The sequence below is a fragment of the Carassius carassius genome, chromosome 31, assembly GCF_963082965.1.
Source record: "Carassius carassius chromosome 31, fCarCar2.1, whole genome shotgun sequence".
Taxonomy (NCBI): Eukaryota; Metazoa; Chordata; class Actinopteri; order Cypriniformes; family Cyprinidae; genus Carassius; species Carassius carassius.
In genome coordinates this window covers 23,067,084-23,081,465 of record NC_081785.1, presented here as the reverse complement: position 1 = coordinate 23,081,465, position 14,382 = coordinate 23,067,084, and the positions used below count along the sequence as shown (strand labels likewise).

At 35.6% G+C, this 14,382-nt stretch overlaps 1 protein-coding gene across 1 annotated transcript in view; it reads right to left on the bottom strand.

The window, feature by feature from the left end:
- LOC132111794 (ALK tyrosine kinase receptor-like) overlaps positions 1-14,382 on the bottom strand; it is a 512,104-nt gene that overhangs the window by 31,206 nt on the left and 466,516 nt on the right. Inside the window, exons 11-12 of the mRNA XM_059519394.1 lie at positions 6,321-6,434; positions 421-586 (exon numbers count right to left, since the gene is read on the bottom strand). Coding sequence (XP_059375377.1) covers positions 421-586; positions 6,321-6,434 — 280 coding nt within the window. The remainder of the gene's footprint in view (positions 1-420; positions 587-6,320; positions 6,435-14,382) is intronic.

The following is a 14,382-nucleotide window of genomic DNA, read 5'->3' as shown; positions in this document are numbered from 1 at the left end:
AACTGACACATTTCAGCAGACAGCATAATATTGCATTCTGAAACAGCATTTGCGTCAGAAGCATGTATTAAAATGTTGTCTAGGCAGGCAGCTAACTTTGAACAGAGCCGAGGATAAAAAAAAAAAAAAATAAATAAAAAATTCTGCATTCTTTACAAACTTTTGCTTAGTGAATGTCATCGTCAGTCTGGGTTCTACTGAAGCAATGCTGCTGATGAAATGGGTTTTCTCATTCCTCTTGCTCCACAGACAACAATTTACCTGAATGACTTGACACGCTTGATAACAGGCAGCAACTGTGACAAAGAAAAATGTTTTCCCATTTCATGGTCGAAAAAGTAACTACTAAACTCAACAGACGCTCAACTGTAGGATATTTTGACTTGTGTTGGTCAGGACATTATGTGTGTGTGCGTGCACCTGTATTTCCTTGTCTCTGGGACCCGCCACATCTGGATACCCTTGAATGGTCCCTTAGTGCCTACAGTGACACTGACATTGGTGTTGCGGTAAAAGTTACTGCACTGAGTCGGCGTTGGACCATCCTGTCCTGTTGCTCCGCATGTGTGGAATATCCACCTGACAGCTGAAAACACACACAAATTCCCACACATACAGCAAATGTATTATTAGCTTTGTGAATAAAGAATTTGTCTTATTCAGACAGTAAGAGAGAGAGTGAGAGAGAGAGAGAAATCTCCACTACTGTTCTGATGAAAAACTTGGACAAAACAAGTCGGTACTCTTTTAGGTTGATTAAAAAAAAAAAAATAAAAAAAAAAAATAATAATTTTGGAAGAGCTATATCATGTGTTTGGCAGACTGGACAGTCAGTAAGCCATGGGTAATTTATGATGTTTCTCTTCTTAGCTGAATACCTGTAGAATTTTTTCACACCTGAAGACAGCACCACATGAAGCGTTCATTCATTGCTAAATGTCAAATGAACTTATTAAAGAGAGGAATTAGGTTCTGATTGAGTTCCCTTCACTAATACTGACAACATTCCAATAAGATATACTAGGCTCACATCCAACAGATTCTAATGATTAAAGTATATTACAGGAATATTACACCACATTTCATTTTTTTTCTGACATTTTTATCACCTCAGAAGCTACAATAAAGACTAAAGGCTGATGCACGCCATCTTCATGCGCTATTTATTTTATTTGTTTGTCGTTTTCTACAAAAGTGGACATTTGCTGTATACCCTAGTTAAAAAGAAATACAATTTGTATACTTTTGTAAAGAGTACTCATTACAGAAATTAACAAAAAATAATTTAATTAAAAGAATGAGGTTTCGAAAGTTTTCTCAGTGTGAGAAAATCATGGCAGAATTTTTATTTTTGGGTGAACTATGTTAAGTACTAACTTTTTTGCATTTTATTAATTTGTTGCATTTTAACACACTTAGGAGACAATTTAAATTAATTGCAATTAAAACTGTTGGCTGAATTTTATTTTATTGATTCACTGACAACACGCAAATTAAAGAACACAGACACGGCCAGCTTATTTAATGACCAACAATTTCAAAAAAGCAGAGATGATTATAATCAGGTCCGGGTAATTTACTAACAATACAGTTGCAAAATGGGTTAAGACATGCGTTTTAGGGGTGCTAATAGTGCAGATATCAGGAAACGGAATACCTCAAACCTCGCATGATTCATTTTAATACTTTCCTCTCTAAAATTTCAGGTCTAAGATGGAAACTCCTACAAATGCATATGCAATAAAGTCAGCCAAATAAATAATTGTTCACATTTTTATTTTTTTTATTCACTACGTGTCTTTAGTAAATACTGTGCTGGTGCAAGCTGTTAGTAAATCTGACCCTAAATGTAATATCAAATAACAAAATTACAATCAAATACTTAGCATGTGCTTCAGTATGTTGGTCAGCACATCAGAATAAGTGTAGTCTTTTATTTATGAAAAAATACAATTATTTAAACAATGAAAACAGTTATTTGAAATGTACTTTGAAGTAAAACTTAGTGCATTTTGTATTCAAGTACAGAAAACATCATGAAAGTGCACTGTCTTTAAGTAAGGTCAGACTTTTTATTTCATTAAAATTATACAATCTGCAATATTTTTTTTATTTATTTTTTATTTTTTTAAGATATACTTCTAAAATGTTAAGTGCACATTCGATAAACTTTTTTTTTTCACTTTTTTTTTTCACTTCTTTCACAAGGGTATATTGGAGGTTGGAACCAATCAAATAGCAACCTATCCAGTTTAAAAAATTAGAAATATAGCAATATACATATACCCTGGCAAAATAGACCTCTTTCCATGCAGTAAAGTTGTTCTAGTAAAGTCTGCAAATAAAACATCAGAATAAAAGTGTATTTCCTTGCCAGGAACCTACAGATATATGTAATTAGATCTGGAGATAAAGGAAAGTTTGAGTTGTAAGAGAGGTTTGCACCAGACAAATATCTCCATTTATGGTCTTATACAATTTCCTTTTATTAGAGTTCTTGCAGGTCTGACTGGTGAAAATGGCTGAGTCATTGGAAGCTGAGGTTAGCGGCCCTACTCTTTTTTTCTCATCAGAAGAAGCAATCACGCAGACAAAGTCAGAGGAAGTAATCAAGGAGACACAGGCTGAGGGAGCGGATCTGACAGAAGAACATGCTCCCTCTCTCTACAGCACTACAGATTTGAGTCAGCGTAAGGCAAATTACCCATTCAAATCTTCTGCCAAAATGAGATGCCCTGGTGGCAAAGGGAGAAATCGACACTGGAGGACAGACAGTGAGAGGGCAAGAACATACAAAGTAAAAATAGAGATGGCAAGAGGAAAAGCAGAGACATGACAGACAATTTGTGTATTAAACACATCAAAACATTTTCAAAGCTATATCAATTATCCATGACCGAATCAAGGGAAGATTGATGTGCAGCTTGATTTCCCTTTGAGTTTATAGAAAACAGCTGGCGGGAACAGAACTAGAGTGTGTTTGGAAGAAAGTGTTTGTGTTTAATTATTAACTGTATTGAGCAGTTGTGGTTTTGAACAGATCAGAAATGACAGGTTAAAACTAGACATAGGTGGTAAGACCAAGATATATTATTATATATATTATTGCAGGAAAGCATATATATATAGTGTTGTATATAGAATAAATAACTAAGTGGTAATGCCCAATCCAGTAAATTATACTTATTATTTATAACTTGTATTAATGTATCATAAGCCTAACCTAAGTGTAAAAACAGTTACATATTATGTAACACTATATGTGACTGAATTAATATTATTTATATAAGGATTATGTGATTGGATGAGTTATAACTGCTGTAAAATAATGCTAGTTTAAATACATGCATGACTCCCCACTGGTTCTGTATTTTAATTGTACACAACTAACAATGCCCCCTTTTTACATGTTCTTATTCATGTTGACTTTAATATATATATATTTTTTTTTCATTGATCCATTGACCACAAGATAACAGCACTGCAAATTTACCATCTGTTGAAACTTTTCAACTGTTGCACAGTGACTATTATCATAAGCACAAACTCATAACTGCAAATGAGACTCAAAAATCCCAAACACTTCACAGACAGCATTCAATTTGTTGATCAAAATGTTGATGAAACTGTATTCATAATTAACAAAGATTGTTCATAACAAGTAATGACATCTGTACAGTACAGTACATAGTCCATTCAAGGAATGTCTGATGTCTGACACAAAGTTGTTGTGTTTTCATATTTCATGAAAAATATTCTTAAATGTGAGTTATGTCATTAACCTCTCAATGCAATAATCATGTTTGCAAATGATCAGTAAATTGGGATATAATTTGGCATTGGTAAAATTATGATTACGATAATTATTATTATTGTTATTTTACTGTTTTAAAAGAAAACAGTCTCTTATGCTCTACAGTAAAAAAGCAATGCCATTACATATTATTTAATTGAAATGTGTACATTTTAATTAAAATTTGTAATACATTTCAAATAATTAATTCCTTTGCAAAGTGTTTTTTTATCATTATTATTATTATTTTTTTATTCTACAGGATACTTGGATGAGTATAAAAGTACAAAACAAACAAAAAAAATATAAAAACTTTTAAGTGTACACTTCTGTACGGTCACTTTTGATGAGTTTAATGCATCTTTCATAACTAAAAGTAGTAATTTATTAAAAATAAAAATAAATGAATAGACTGGAGAACCACTCTCTTCAAAAACCAACACTGCTGAAAAAAGTAATTAAAGGGACCTCAATGCAAGCACATTTCAAGCACATCTTTAAAAAATATATATATAAAAAATCAAAGCAAAATGGTAAAAAGAAATGAAGCTTTATTATTACCCTAAGCTGAAAGGACCTTACATACGCCCCCTCTCCACCACATGTAACACTTTACAGAGCTACAAAGTTCAAGATGAAAAAAAAAACTACACTAAAAAAACAATGAGGTGTTGGCAGGAAAATGTCAAAATGAAAAGTCAGTTTCATAGAAAATTCAGCACTGAATCTTCCTCCTTTAGCTTTTTCAGCCTCTGCAGAGGAGACTCTGGACAGGGTTTTGTTTTTGTTTTTTTGATCGTTCACAGCTGAGCTACACCAGAGAACAGCCTGTGTGAATGAAACTTGCTAATGAGTCTTGATGAATAGCAGATTAGCTGCATGTTCAGATTTATTAAGGCTGAAACGGCATGGGAGTCATTTCACAAACACTCAAGCACACCATATTGATAAATGGCCATGCTCCAATGAGCATGAACATAAGAGGAACACCTGTATATTACATGAGCAAGCAGATCAGTCTTCCCAGTGCTGATGGCATTTGGTAGGACATTTTCAAAGGTCATGTGCTAGACAGCTGATATTATAAATGATCTGTGCATTTTCAATAGACAATCAGGCTAATGTGAAGCAATGTTTTACAATACAGCCTTTTATGAGCAATTCTGATCATTTGAAAGCATTAATGTGAAATTTCGACTTTCACATTTGGTTTGAGTACAGAAAGGCACCTACATTTGTCTGCCACAAACACATTTAAGAGAATAGAAGAGTGTGAGCTGTTTCTGAAAGCAATTAGAGATGAGCAGCCATGCAAAATTCATTATACTATAATAAATGTGATCAAGGCCGTGAAAAGATGCAAATAATTTATCATCAGTAGCACTTCACTTCCACTATTACAGATTATGACATGACTTGTGTTCCAGAGGTGATTTCAAGCAGACTTATTATGATTCCCTGGTTTGCACCCAAGTTTCGAAAGACACACATTTGCACCGACTAAACCACCTAAACTCTGAAGTCATACTGACTCAGATATGCACCAAAAGCACCCTTAGAAGTTACAACCACCCTTTCGAAACTGTTTGATTTGAAGAAAATGGTGTGGCAATAGCCCAGTAGATGGCACACTTTCTTTTCACTTCAGTGCACTTCCATGACACAGAGAGAGAGACAGTATCTGAGCCTCTGTTCATAAGCATTCATCTTCTGTATCCATTAGAAGTCCAACATATTTGGTTTACTCAAACATTTCAACAATTTCAGTGGGCTCAGAAGGAATTACGTGGTCTGGACTTTGAATTAGGTGCTCTGATGTTAGCAGTGCATTACTCATAACTTGCTGTGAAAACAAATATTCCAGAGTTTTTATAAAGCATGGTGCTACCATTTCTGAAATTAGGTGTTGTTTGGATCATGGCATTTGTGTTGTCAAAATATGTATTTTGCATCATTTGAGAAATTGATTGGCATGTGTTTCAATTAATATGATCCCAAGAACAATAGGTTGACACCTAGGTTATTATATATATATTTTTTATTTTGCATTGTATGTCGATTTTCTATTGCAATTAATTTAGAAAACATTATTATTATTAAACAATTATTATAATTCATTTACATGAACATCAGAAAATCATTTTTTTATTTATTTATCAAGTTAACATGCAGTATGTAATTGATGCACATCACTCTTGATAATACATATTTGGTTCATTTCTCCACAGTGTAATTTCACTGATTTCTCTCTCTCTCTTTATTGCTGTTATTGCATGTCAATCAGACAGCTTCTTCAAACTTACTGATTTGGGTAGGTGTATGAGACTAGTTTAAAACATTGAACAATGACTAAAATTGTGTTTGTTTTGGTGCTCATCTAATCTATCATTTCAATATAACGGCAAGAATAACTGGTCTGGACCAGACTCAAACTGGGGGCAAATTTCAGTCAGAACAAGCTAGATAAAAGTTAGAAACGACTCAAAGACAAACAGCTCTTACACACATGAAACTAGCTAAAACTCACATTCTGTAGACGCTCCAGGCTCCAGTGCTGTGGTGGTCTTGATGTCCTTATTGCTTGGTGAGAACAGCACTTGCGTGGGGTTTGTGGGAGCCACCGGAGGAAATTCTCCATTGGCTGAAATTGAGAGAAAAGACACATTACATTGTTGTGGTCCAACAATACTCCTGCAGCTAGAGAAAATGTTGCAAGGATTGTTAAAGCACAGTTATAAGCCTATAGATAATAGCTGTATTTTGGCTCAATAAAAAAGTACTTTTAGATAAAACATGTCATGACAATATTCATTCTAAAGCTGGTAATGGTATCCATATCTTTGTCTTGAGAATTGTTTAAATAAATGAGACATGCACTGAAAAATCACTCAACTGTTTGCATATCTTTCAAATGTTTATGATATGCTAACACTTTTGCTTGCTGATTATGTAGGAGTCTCAAATGGGTGAACACTTGACCTAGACCTAGACACTTAACAGGGAAAATTCAATGTCACAATATCACTTAGTCCTTTCCTACAAATGCACACCACAATGGCAATTAGCAAAGCTTAACATCTAAGCCTGATGTCTTTGCATTTCATGAGTATTTTTCTGCTTTTTTCACCTCTTGACTGGATTTGACATTTCCATCACCTCCTATCATGTTGTTTAATGGACAGGCACTCTTGGTGCTTAAACATGCAGAATATAGAGCAGTTGGGGTAAAACATGTATTATGATTTTATACCAATTGCATTTCCCAGTTCTTGATTCTGGGCTGCAGATGTGTTGATTGTTTAGCTATGAAGTAGTCCAGGATTGTTAACTGCATAGCATTGGCAAATCAAATTTCAGTTTTGCACTGCTTTATGAGATGGTCCACGGTTCAGAAAACATGAAAAACATTTATATGTGTTGACTGTGGTATAAGCAGAATACCTGAGTTTATTGCATTTATTGAAAATTCTTCAAAATCTCAGGAGGATAAAATATCTGACCGAAACAAATATTTAACTGTTTGTCTTCAAAGAGTTTCTAGACAATTTTATATTAATTACGAAGCATATTATACTTGTACTTATTGGACATAAAACACTGACTACCACAACTCCACAAAAGTAGACAACCACCACCAGTGGTGTCAAAAAAGTTCATATTTCTTAATTACTATGACAAGCCACACGAGCTTCTGCATTGTTCCAATTGTCAGCTCACTATGAAGACAAATCATCCAGTTCCCCCAAATGTACCTTCTCAGACAATACTGTGAAAAACGCTACCTCTCATGATCTCCATCCCTTAATCATCGCTTTAAAAATACTCATCTACACCCACAAAACTTGCGCACCACTCTGACTGGAGTTGGCATCATTCATCACAATCTGGACTCCCTGTTGCAAGCGCCTTCCCATGATGCACCTTGTCGAAGATTTATTTTCTGTCGTCCCGTTTTAGGAACCAAGAGGGAATTTGATCTGTTAAAATAATATCTCTGAGACACCATGCCTTGTCTCATGCAAAAAAAAATTTAATAAATATAAATAAGTATAAAAAAAATAAATGGAGAAAAATGTTTTTATCTTTCACAATAAACAGACTAAATCAAATAATTCAGTAGTTACTTAAGAAGTTGTCTTAAAAAGATACAAAAATGCATTATTTAGGTACACCTTGATAGTACTGGGCCCATATTGACCTGACAGCATCATGCATGTCTGTGAAGGCCAGTATGGTGTGCTCATTGACATCATGTTCAAGAAACCAGTTTGAGATGATCTGAACTTTGTGCCATGGCCCATTATACTGCTGGAAGTAGCCATTATAAGATGAGTAAACAGTGGTCATAAAGGGATTGACATGGTCAGCAAAAATACTCAGGTAGGCTGTGGCATTTAAATAATAAAGTGCCCCAAAATGTGCCAAAAAATACTCCCCACACCATTACAACACCACCAGCAGAACCAACAGCTTTTGCTTAGCCTGTGTGAATTGTAGCCTCAGTTTCCTGTTTTTAGCTGACAATAGTGGCACCCAGAGTGGTAGTCTTCTGCTGTAGCCCATTTGTTACAACCACTGGATTGTAACAAGTGGTTATTTGAGTTACTCTTGCCTTTCTATCAGCTCGAACCAGCCTGACCATTATCCTCTGACCTCTGGCATCAACAAGTCATTTCACCGACAAAACTGCTGCTCACTGGATATTTTCTTTTTCAGACCATTCTCTGTAAACTACTTGTGAAATCCCAGTAGATCAGCAATTTGTGAAATACTCAGGCCAACCCAACCAGCACCAATAACCATGCCACATTCAAAGTAATTTAAATCACCTTTCTTCTGATGCTTCATCAGATCATCTAGAGCATATGTACAAGCCTAATCACTGAGTTGCGGCCATTTGATTGGCTGATTAGATATTTGTGCTAATGAACAGTTGAACGGATGTATGTATCATATTTCTAAAATACCAATCTGTACTATACACTCAATTGTTACTTTTTATTAAATAAACTCTTCCAGATAATAGTGCTGTACCTAGCAGACAGTCATCCTACATAGAAATTGAACCACTTGTAGTGTAGTTCATTGATTTTTGTTGATCTCAACGCAATTATTTTGTTTTGCACTGCTCATTTGCAGTCTAGACATGGTGATATATGTGATGTGACTGTCTTAGGGAAGGGCAAGGCTTTTCAGTTGGATTTGTCAATGCATAAATGAGATAAATAGAATAATGCATGCCGCTTACCTGATTTCAAATGAAGCATAGAGTATAAATTTAAAAAGTGACATTCTACATTTAACTTTTTCAAAATTGACTTAATATGCTACGTGTAATGTATTACCTATAACATTAATGTGTAGTCACCACTAGGCCATGTCTCTGACAATTCGTATATTTTTAATTCCACTATGGATGGCAAGTTGTGAGTGGTTTGACTGCAGCAGCACACACTGCAGTAGACAACTTTAGCTGGTGGTCAAAGACAAGATTTGTAGAACTATGGAAGAAATGTAATCCTTTGCTCCAGGGAGAGCTGTCACTCAGAAGTGTTTTTTTTTTTTTTTTTAATCTGCCAGGCCAATCAGAAAACGGCCTCATCACTCTTGAAATACTTCAATATGTCTCCATATCCACCTGGCCAGTTGCAATATTTGCATGGCAGGACTATGATACTCCAAATCCTAGAATGACCTAAAAAGTCCTTACTCTGGAGAAAAAATAAATTAATTAAAAAATACTTTAAATATAAAAAAAGGGGAAGAGTGTCCAAAATAAACAGGGAATCTGGTGTCCTCGGCGTGCTGCGGGGTTTGTGTAGGTCGGGCAGTGTTCATGGAGGAAAAAGTAAGTATTTTTTTCCCGAAATGGTCTAAATATGTCTGTATTTGCTTCCATCACTTTATTTTACTCATCAGTGCTACACACACAGGTTGATATAGTATAGTGCCCATTTGAAATAGTGTGTGGGCTGTATTGCCACTTTTATTGATAGAGAGAGTGAGGAATAGAAAGGAAATAATGGGGGATCCATTAGGAAATTATGAAAGTCAGACACAAACTTGTGTTCCTCACATCAGAACCAAGGCTCAATGTGTTTAAGGCTGTGATAGGGCACAGCTCCATTTTGTGTTAGTATTCTAATCTCATATATACCCTGAAGGTCTGAATGAATTCAGATGAAGCTGGAAGTCAGAGCTATTTCCTGCCCACTGTCAGTTTCTCTTAAGTTGGATGTCAGATGAGAACTTTTATATGCGTGATTTGTAGTCTAGATAGCAGTACTTATTGGAGAGCTGCAGGGAGAACGATAAATCAAACATGTGCAAACTTGTAAAATTCTTTTGACACAATAATAGGCAAGCATATATGGAAATTGCAGCTACATCTGTAAACTTGAAAACTTAAGCCACACTTAAACAAAAAATGGATTTCATTGCATTGTGTGACAAAATAAAGTGTCAAAGTGTCACCTGTAAATAACAATGCATGAGGTCAGTTTTCTTCATGTTCACTCTACCAAATGAAAAAGCAGTTACTGGTAATAGGAAATAAATTAAGGGAACTTAAAAACACAACATATATATATATATATATATATATATATATATATATATATATATATATATATATAGTGACGGGAGGAGCACAAGACAGACACAGTGGGCGTGGCGTCAGGCCTCGGAGAGGCTTTTAACAGAAAATCAAATAAAACAGGGGATAAAAGTGGCCAAAGACTCCGCGCCTCCGCCAAACGGTTTGGATCAGACTCAGAGTAATCAATGCGAGAGAGAGAGAGAGAGAGAGAGAGAGAGAGAGAGAATAGAGTGGACTGCTGGAGCAGAGAAGCAGAACTCCTGAGTCCTGTTCAGGGTTTCAGGTCAGTTTCATCTGTAAAGATGCTTTTTTGTCTTTGTTTTTTTATTTATTTAATCAAGCAGCAGCACGTTGCTCATCAGTCATCACTCAAAATACTATATAAAGGACATCATTATCTGTTGTAATGTTACAGTAGTAATTTAGCTGAAAAAAAATTCAGATTTTTTTTATAGGTTTAGGGGGAGCTACGACAGACAACAACACAACCCTTACGAAAATTTACATTTTAATATTTAACTATAAATTCAGAGAAAATTATTACTATTGTTTAACTGTGATAACCAAAAACGTAAAATTATTTTACAAATGTATTTATTTAAAAATAAATATAAATCCATTTGCAAAAAAAAAAAAAAAAACAAGGTTATTTTACTTTTATATAGGCTAATAAAAGCATGGTAATTTGTTGTAAGGGAAAAACATGACTCGTGTACAGTATTAGGATTTTTCTATAAAGATATTGTAGTATTGTAGAGTATTGTATTGTAAAGTATAGTTTTGTTCAATCTTGAGTATTAAAGTCACGAGAGAGATGGATAACAGGGCAAAATAAAGAGACTGAAGAGAAAAATGGAAGTGAAGGTGCAGTTCAGGAGAGAACTTTAAATTATTTTGCATGTCCCCAAATTAAAGATTTAAACCTTTTTTATGTCAGGTCCATACAAAAAATAGTTTTGTCCATGAATTTGTTTGTATGAGTTTGAATTTTCCAGTCTGAATTTTTTTCCCAGTCCGCCCCTCCTGTAAATTAATGGCAAAGACATGGTTTCATTTACTACACATAGACCTACTGAAGCTCGCAGTATTTTCAACCTCTGCTGCCTCAATATTGGAGTACACGAGCACATAAACATAATTTCTAGAACTGCTCTGTGTCACTTCATGTGCATTTTACTTATTTTGAGAAAACTATCATCATATACAGAGACAGCAGTTTCAAAAAAACACCAATGTTTCAGGAGTTTATTACACAGAATACGTCACATGCTTATTAGATAACTGTATTTAAGTTGATGTATATGCTTTATTTATTATTCTTTAATTTTCACAAATTTAGAAAAGTAATCAAAAAGTAATCAAAAGTAATTAGTTACATTACTTTAATAAAGTAATTGAAAAAGTTACACTACTATTACATTTTAAACAGGGTAACTTGTAATCTGTAACCTATTACATTTCCAAAGTAACCTTCCCAACACTGCTCGTCCAGCGCCCCTCCTCTCTCACACCCACTCCAGTCGGGAGCCTGGTGAAGGGCGGCGATTTAGGACGGGATGCCGGTGACAATCAGAGAGGAGGCAGCTGACTTATCACAATATATATATTTTATATTTATATATATATATATATATATATATATATATATATATATATATATATATATATATATTACAAACCTTTAACACATTTCCTTGAACTATGTTTTCTGGTTGCAAATCAGACCAATGCTCACTGGACAACATTATATCTGACTCCAGCTGCCAGATAATTTCATAATATATAATATTTAATCTTGAGGCTAGATTTTAATTTTCTAGTAACTGCCAATTGAGTCCAAATTATAAGCCTTCTCTGCTTGCCCTATAAAAAATAACATTTTGTAAAAAATATTTTTATTAATATTATTTATGTATCATTTTAATTTGTGTAATGTCCAGTGTTGGGAACGTTACTTTAAAAAAGTAATTAGTTATAGTTACTCACTACTTGTTCCAAAAAGTAACTGAGTTAGTAACTGAATTACTCTATAATAAAAGTAACTCGTTACCAGGGAAAGTAACTATTTGCGTTACTGTAAAAAAAAAAAAAAAGTTGCTATATGTCAAAGTATTTTTTTTAGCAGTTTTCACAAGTCAGTTGAAATAAGTAGAACAGACAGGTGTTCGTACATAACTTTCGAGATTTATTGCACGTCAACAGAACGCAAGAGTTTTATCCTGCACTCTTTGTAAGAAAAGTGTTTTTAACCACTAGCTTTGTAGATGCGTGTGTCACACATTACATGCACGTTCTTGCCTTTGACTACAATGAATTTGAAGTAGTGCTTATATCTTCACCTTGAAAATGCCAACTTTTCATCGGATTGCTCCTGACTCGCCATTTCTCCTGCTGCTGCGAATCTCTGTGTAGCTGTTGCGTCTTGCGTGTGTGTGACTGTGTGTGTTTGGCGCCGCTGGCGCGTGTGTAAAGACCATAGACTGTAAAAAGGTAAAAACACTGGCTCTGATTGGCTACCATGAAACACATGACTCTGCCTTAGCCAATCATAATCGCTTATCTCGTTATTAACCCACCTGCTCACTCGCTGTGTGAGCCAGGGGTGCGTTCGGATTGCATATTAAATCAATGCATAGTAACGCACCACATTTAAAGTTCAGTAACGTTAACGGCGTTGTAACGATGGGAAAAGTAATTAGTTAGATTACCCCGTTACTGAAAAAATAACGTCGTTACCTAACGCCATTCTTTTAAACGCCGTTATTCCAAACACTGGTAATGTCCACAAAATGGCCTTTGAGTAGTTTTATTTTAGGTTAAACTGGAATATCCTACATAAAAGTCTGCAGCCAGCACTACCGATAGTGCTTCCCTTTCGTTCAAAGACATCGCATCTGATTTGTAACGAGCATTAGTGACAGAATCATCAGCAAATCAAATTTTGACATCAATGACAGCATGCCCTCTGGGCCCAGCGATGTGTTCAGTGCTTTCCCCCAGCCAGGCTTGCCAGGTTTTCTCGACAAAACCCACCCAATCACATTTCAAGGTGTCTCCCGTTAAAAATTGCGTTCCAGGAGTAAAATACAAGTTTTTGGCGGGGTTTCCCTGGTAAAATTCACATTCCAGGGGCTAAGAATCACGTCATTGAGGTCGCGTCAACCAGCAGAAATGAAAAACAACCCGCGGCAGCAGTGTTAAAGTAGCCCGATTTGGCAACACTGTGCCTACACCGGATATTGTGCCGATCTGATTTTTCAAGGAGCTCTTATGCAGACAAAAGAGGAATAACTGAGCAAGGATAAACAACTCAAACTGAATTCGCTAACAATGTAAGTCATGACTATAACTATGGATCCATGAAACCATTCTGCTACCCTTCCGAGACCTAATGTAAACCAAGTCAGGTGACTGACCCTGAGTGGTTGGTTTACTATAAAACATCCGGGTGAACAAAGAACTTCCTCTTGCCTGATACACCTTAGTTCATCCAGAGTGACAAGAGATGGTGACGGTCATCATTCTGTCTCATAGATCCATAGTTATAACTTACAATCTATTTCGACCTCACTCTGACCGTCACCACAGTCTTACCTTGGATGACTAGTACCATCAAAGTCATGAGGGGTGAGAAGCCTTTTGAGACGGTGCATCCACTCCTAAAGGTCCACCCTGGTTGCTCATCGCAAACGTTTTGCAATGAGTTGTCTTGGCTGATGCAAACAGAAGGTATGAGTTCTCCCAAGCCGATCCCATATCAGACCGACCACCATTCCCCTAGGGGAGTCTCTGTTGGAGAGAGGAGATTAGCAGCCCAGCTCACTACTCCTGGTATGTAGATTGCCCTGATTGAGGAGAGTCTTGGATGGGCACAAAACAGAAGTCCCTTTTTTTTTTTACTGCACCAACTCAATCCGCTTGCAGATGCAGATATACCGGTAAGATTGTGCCAGAGTAGATAATGCTGTTACCCTCTTTGGAGTGAGTGATG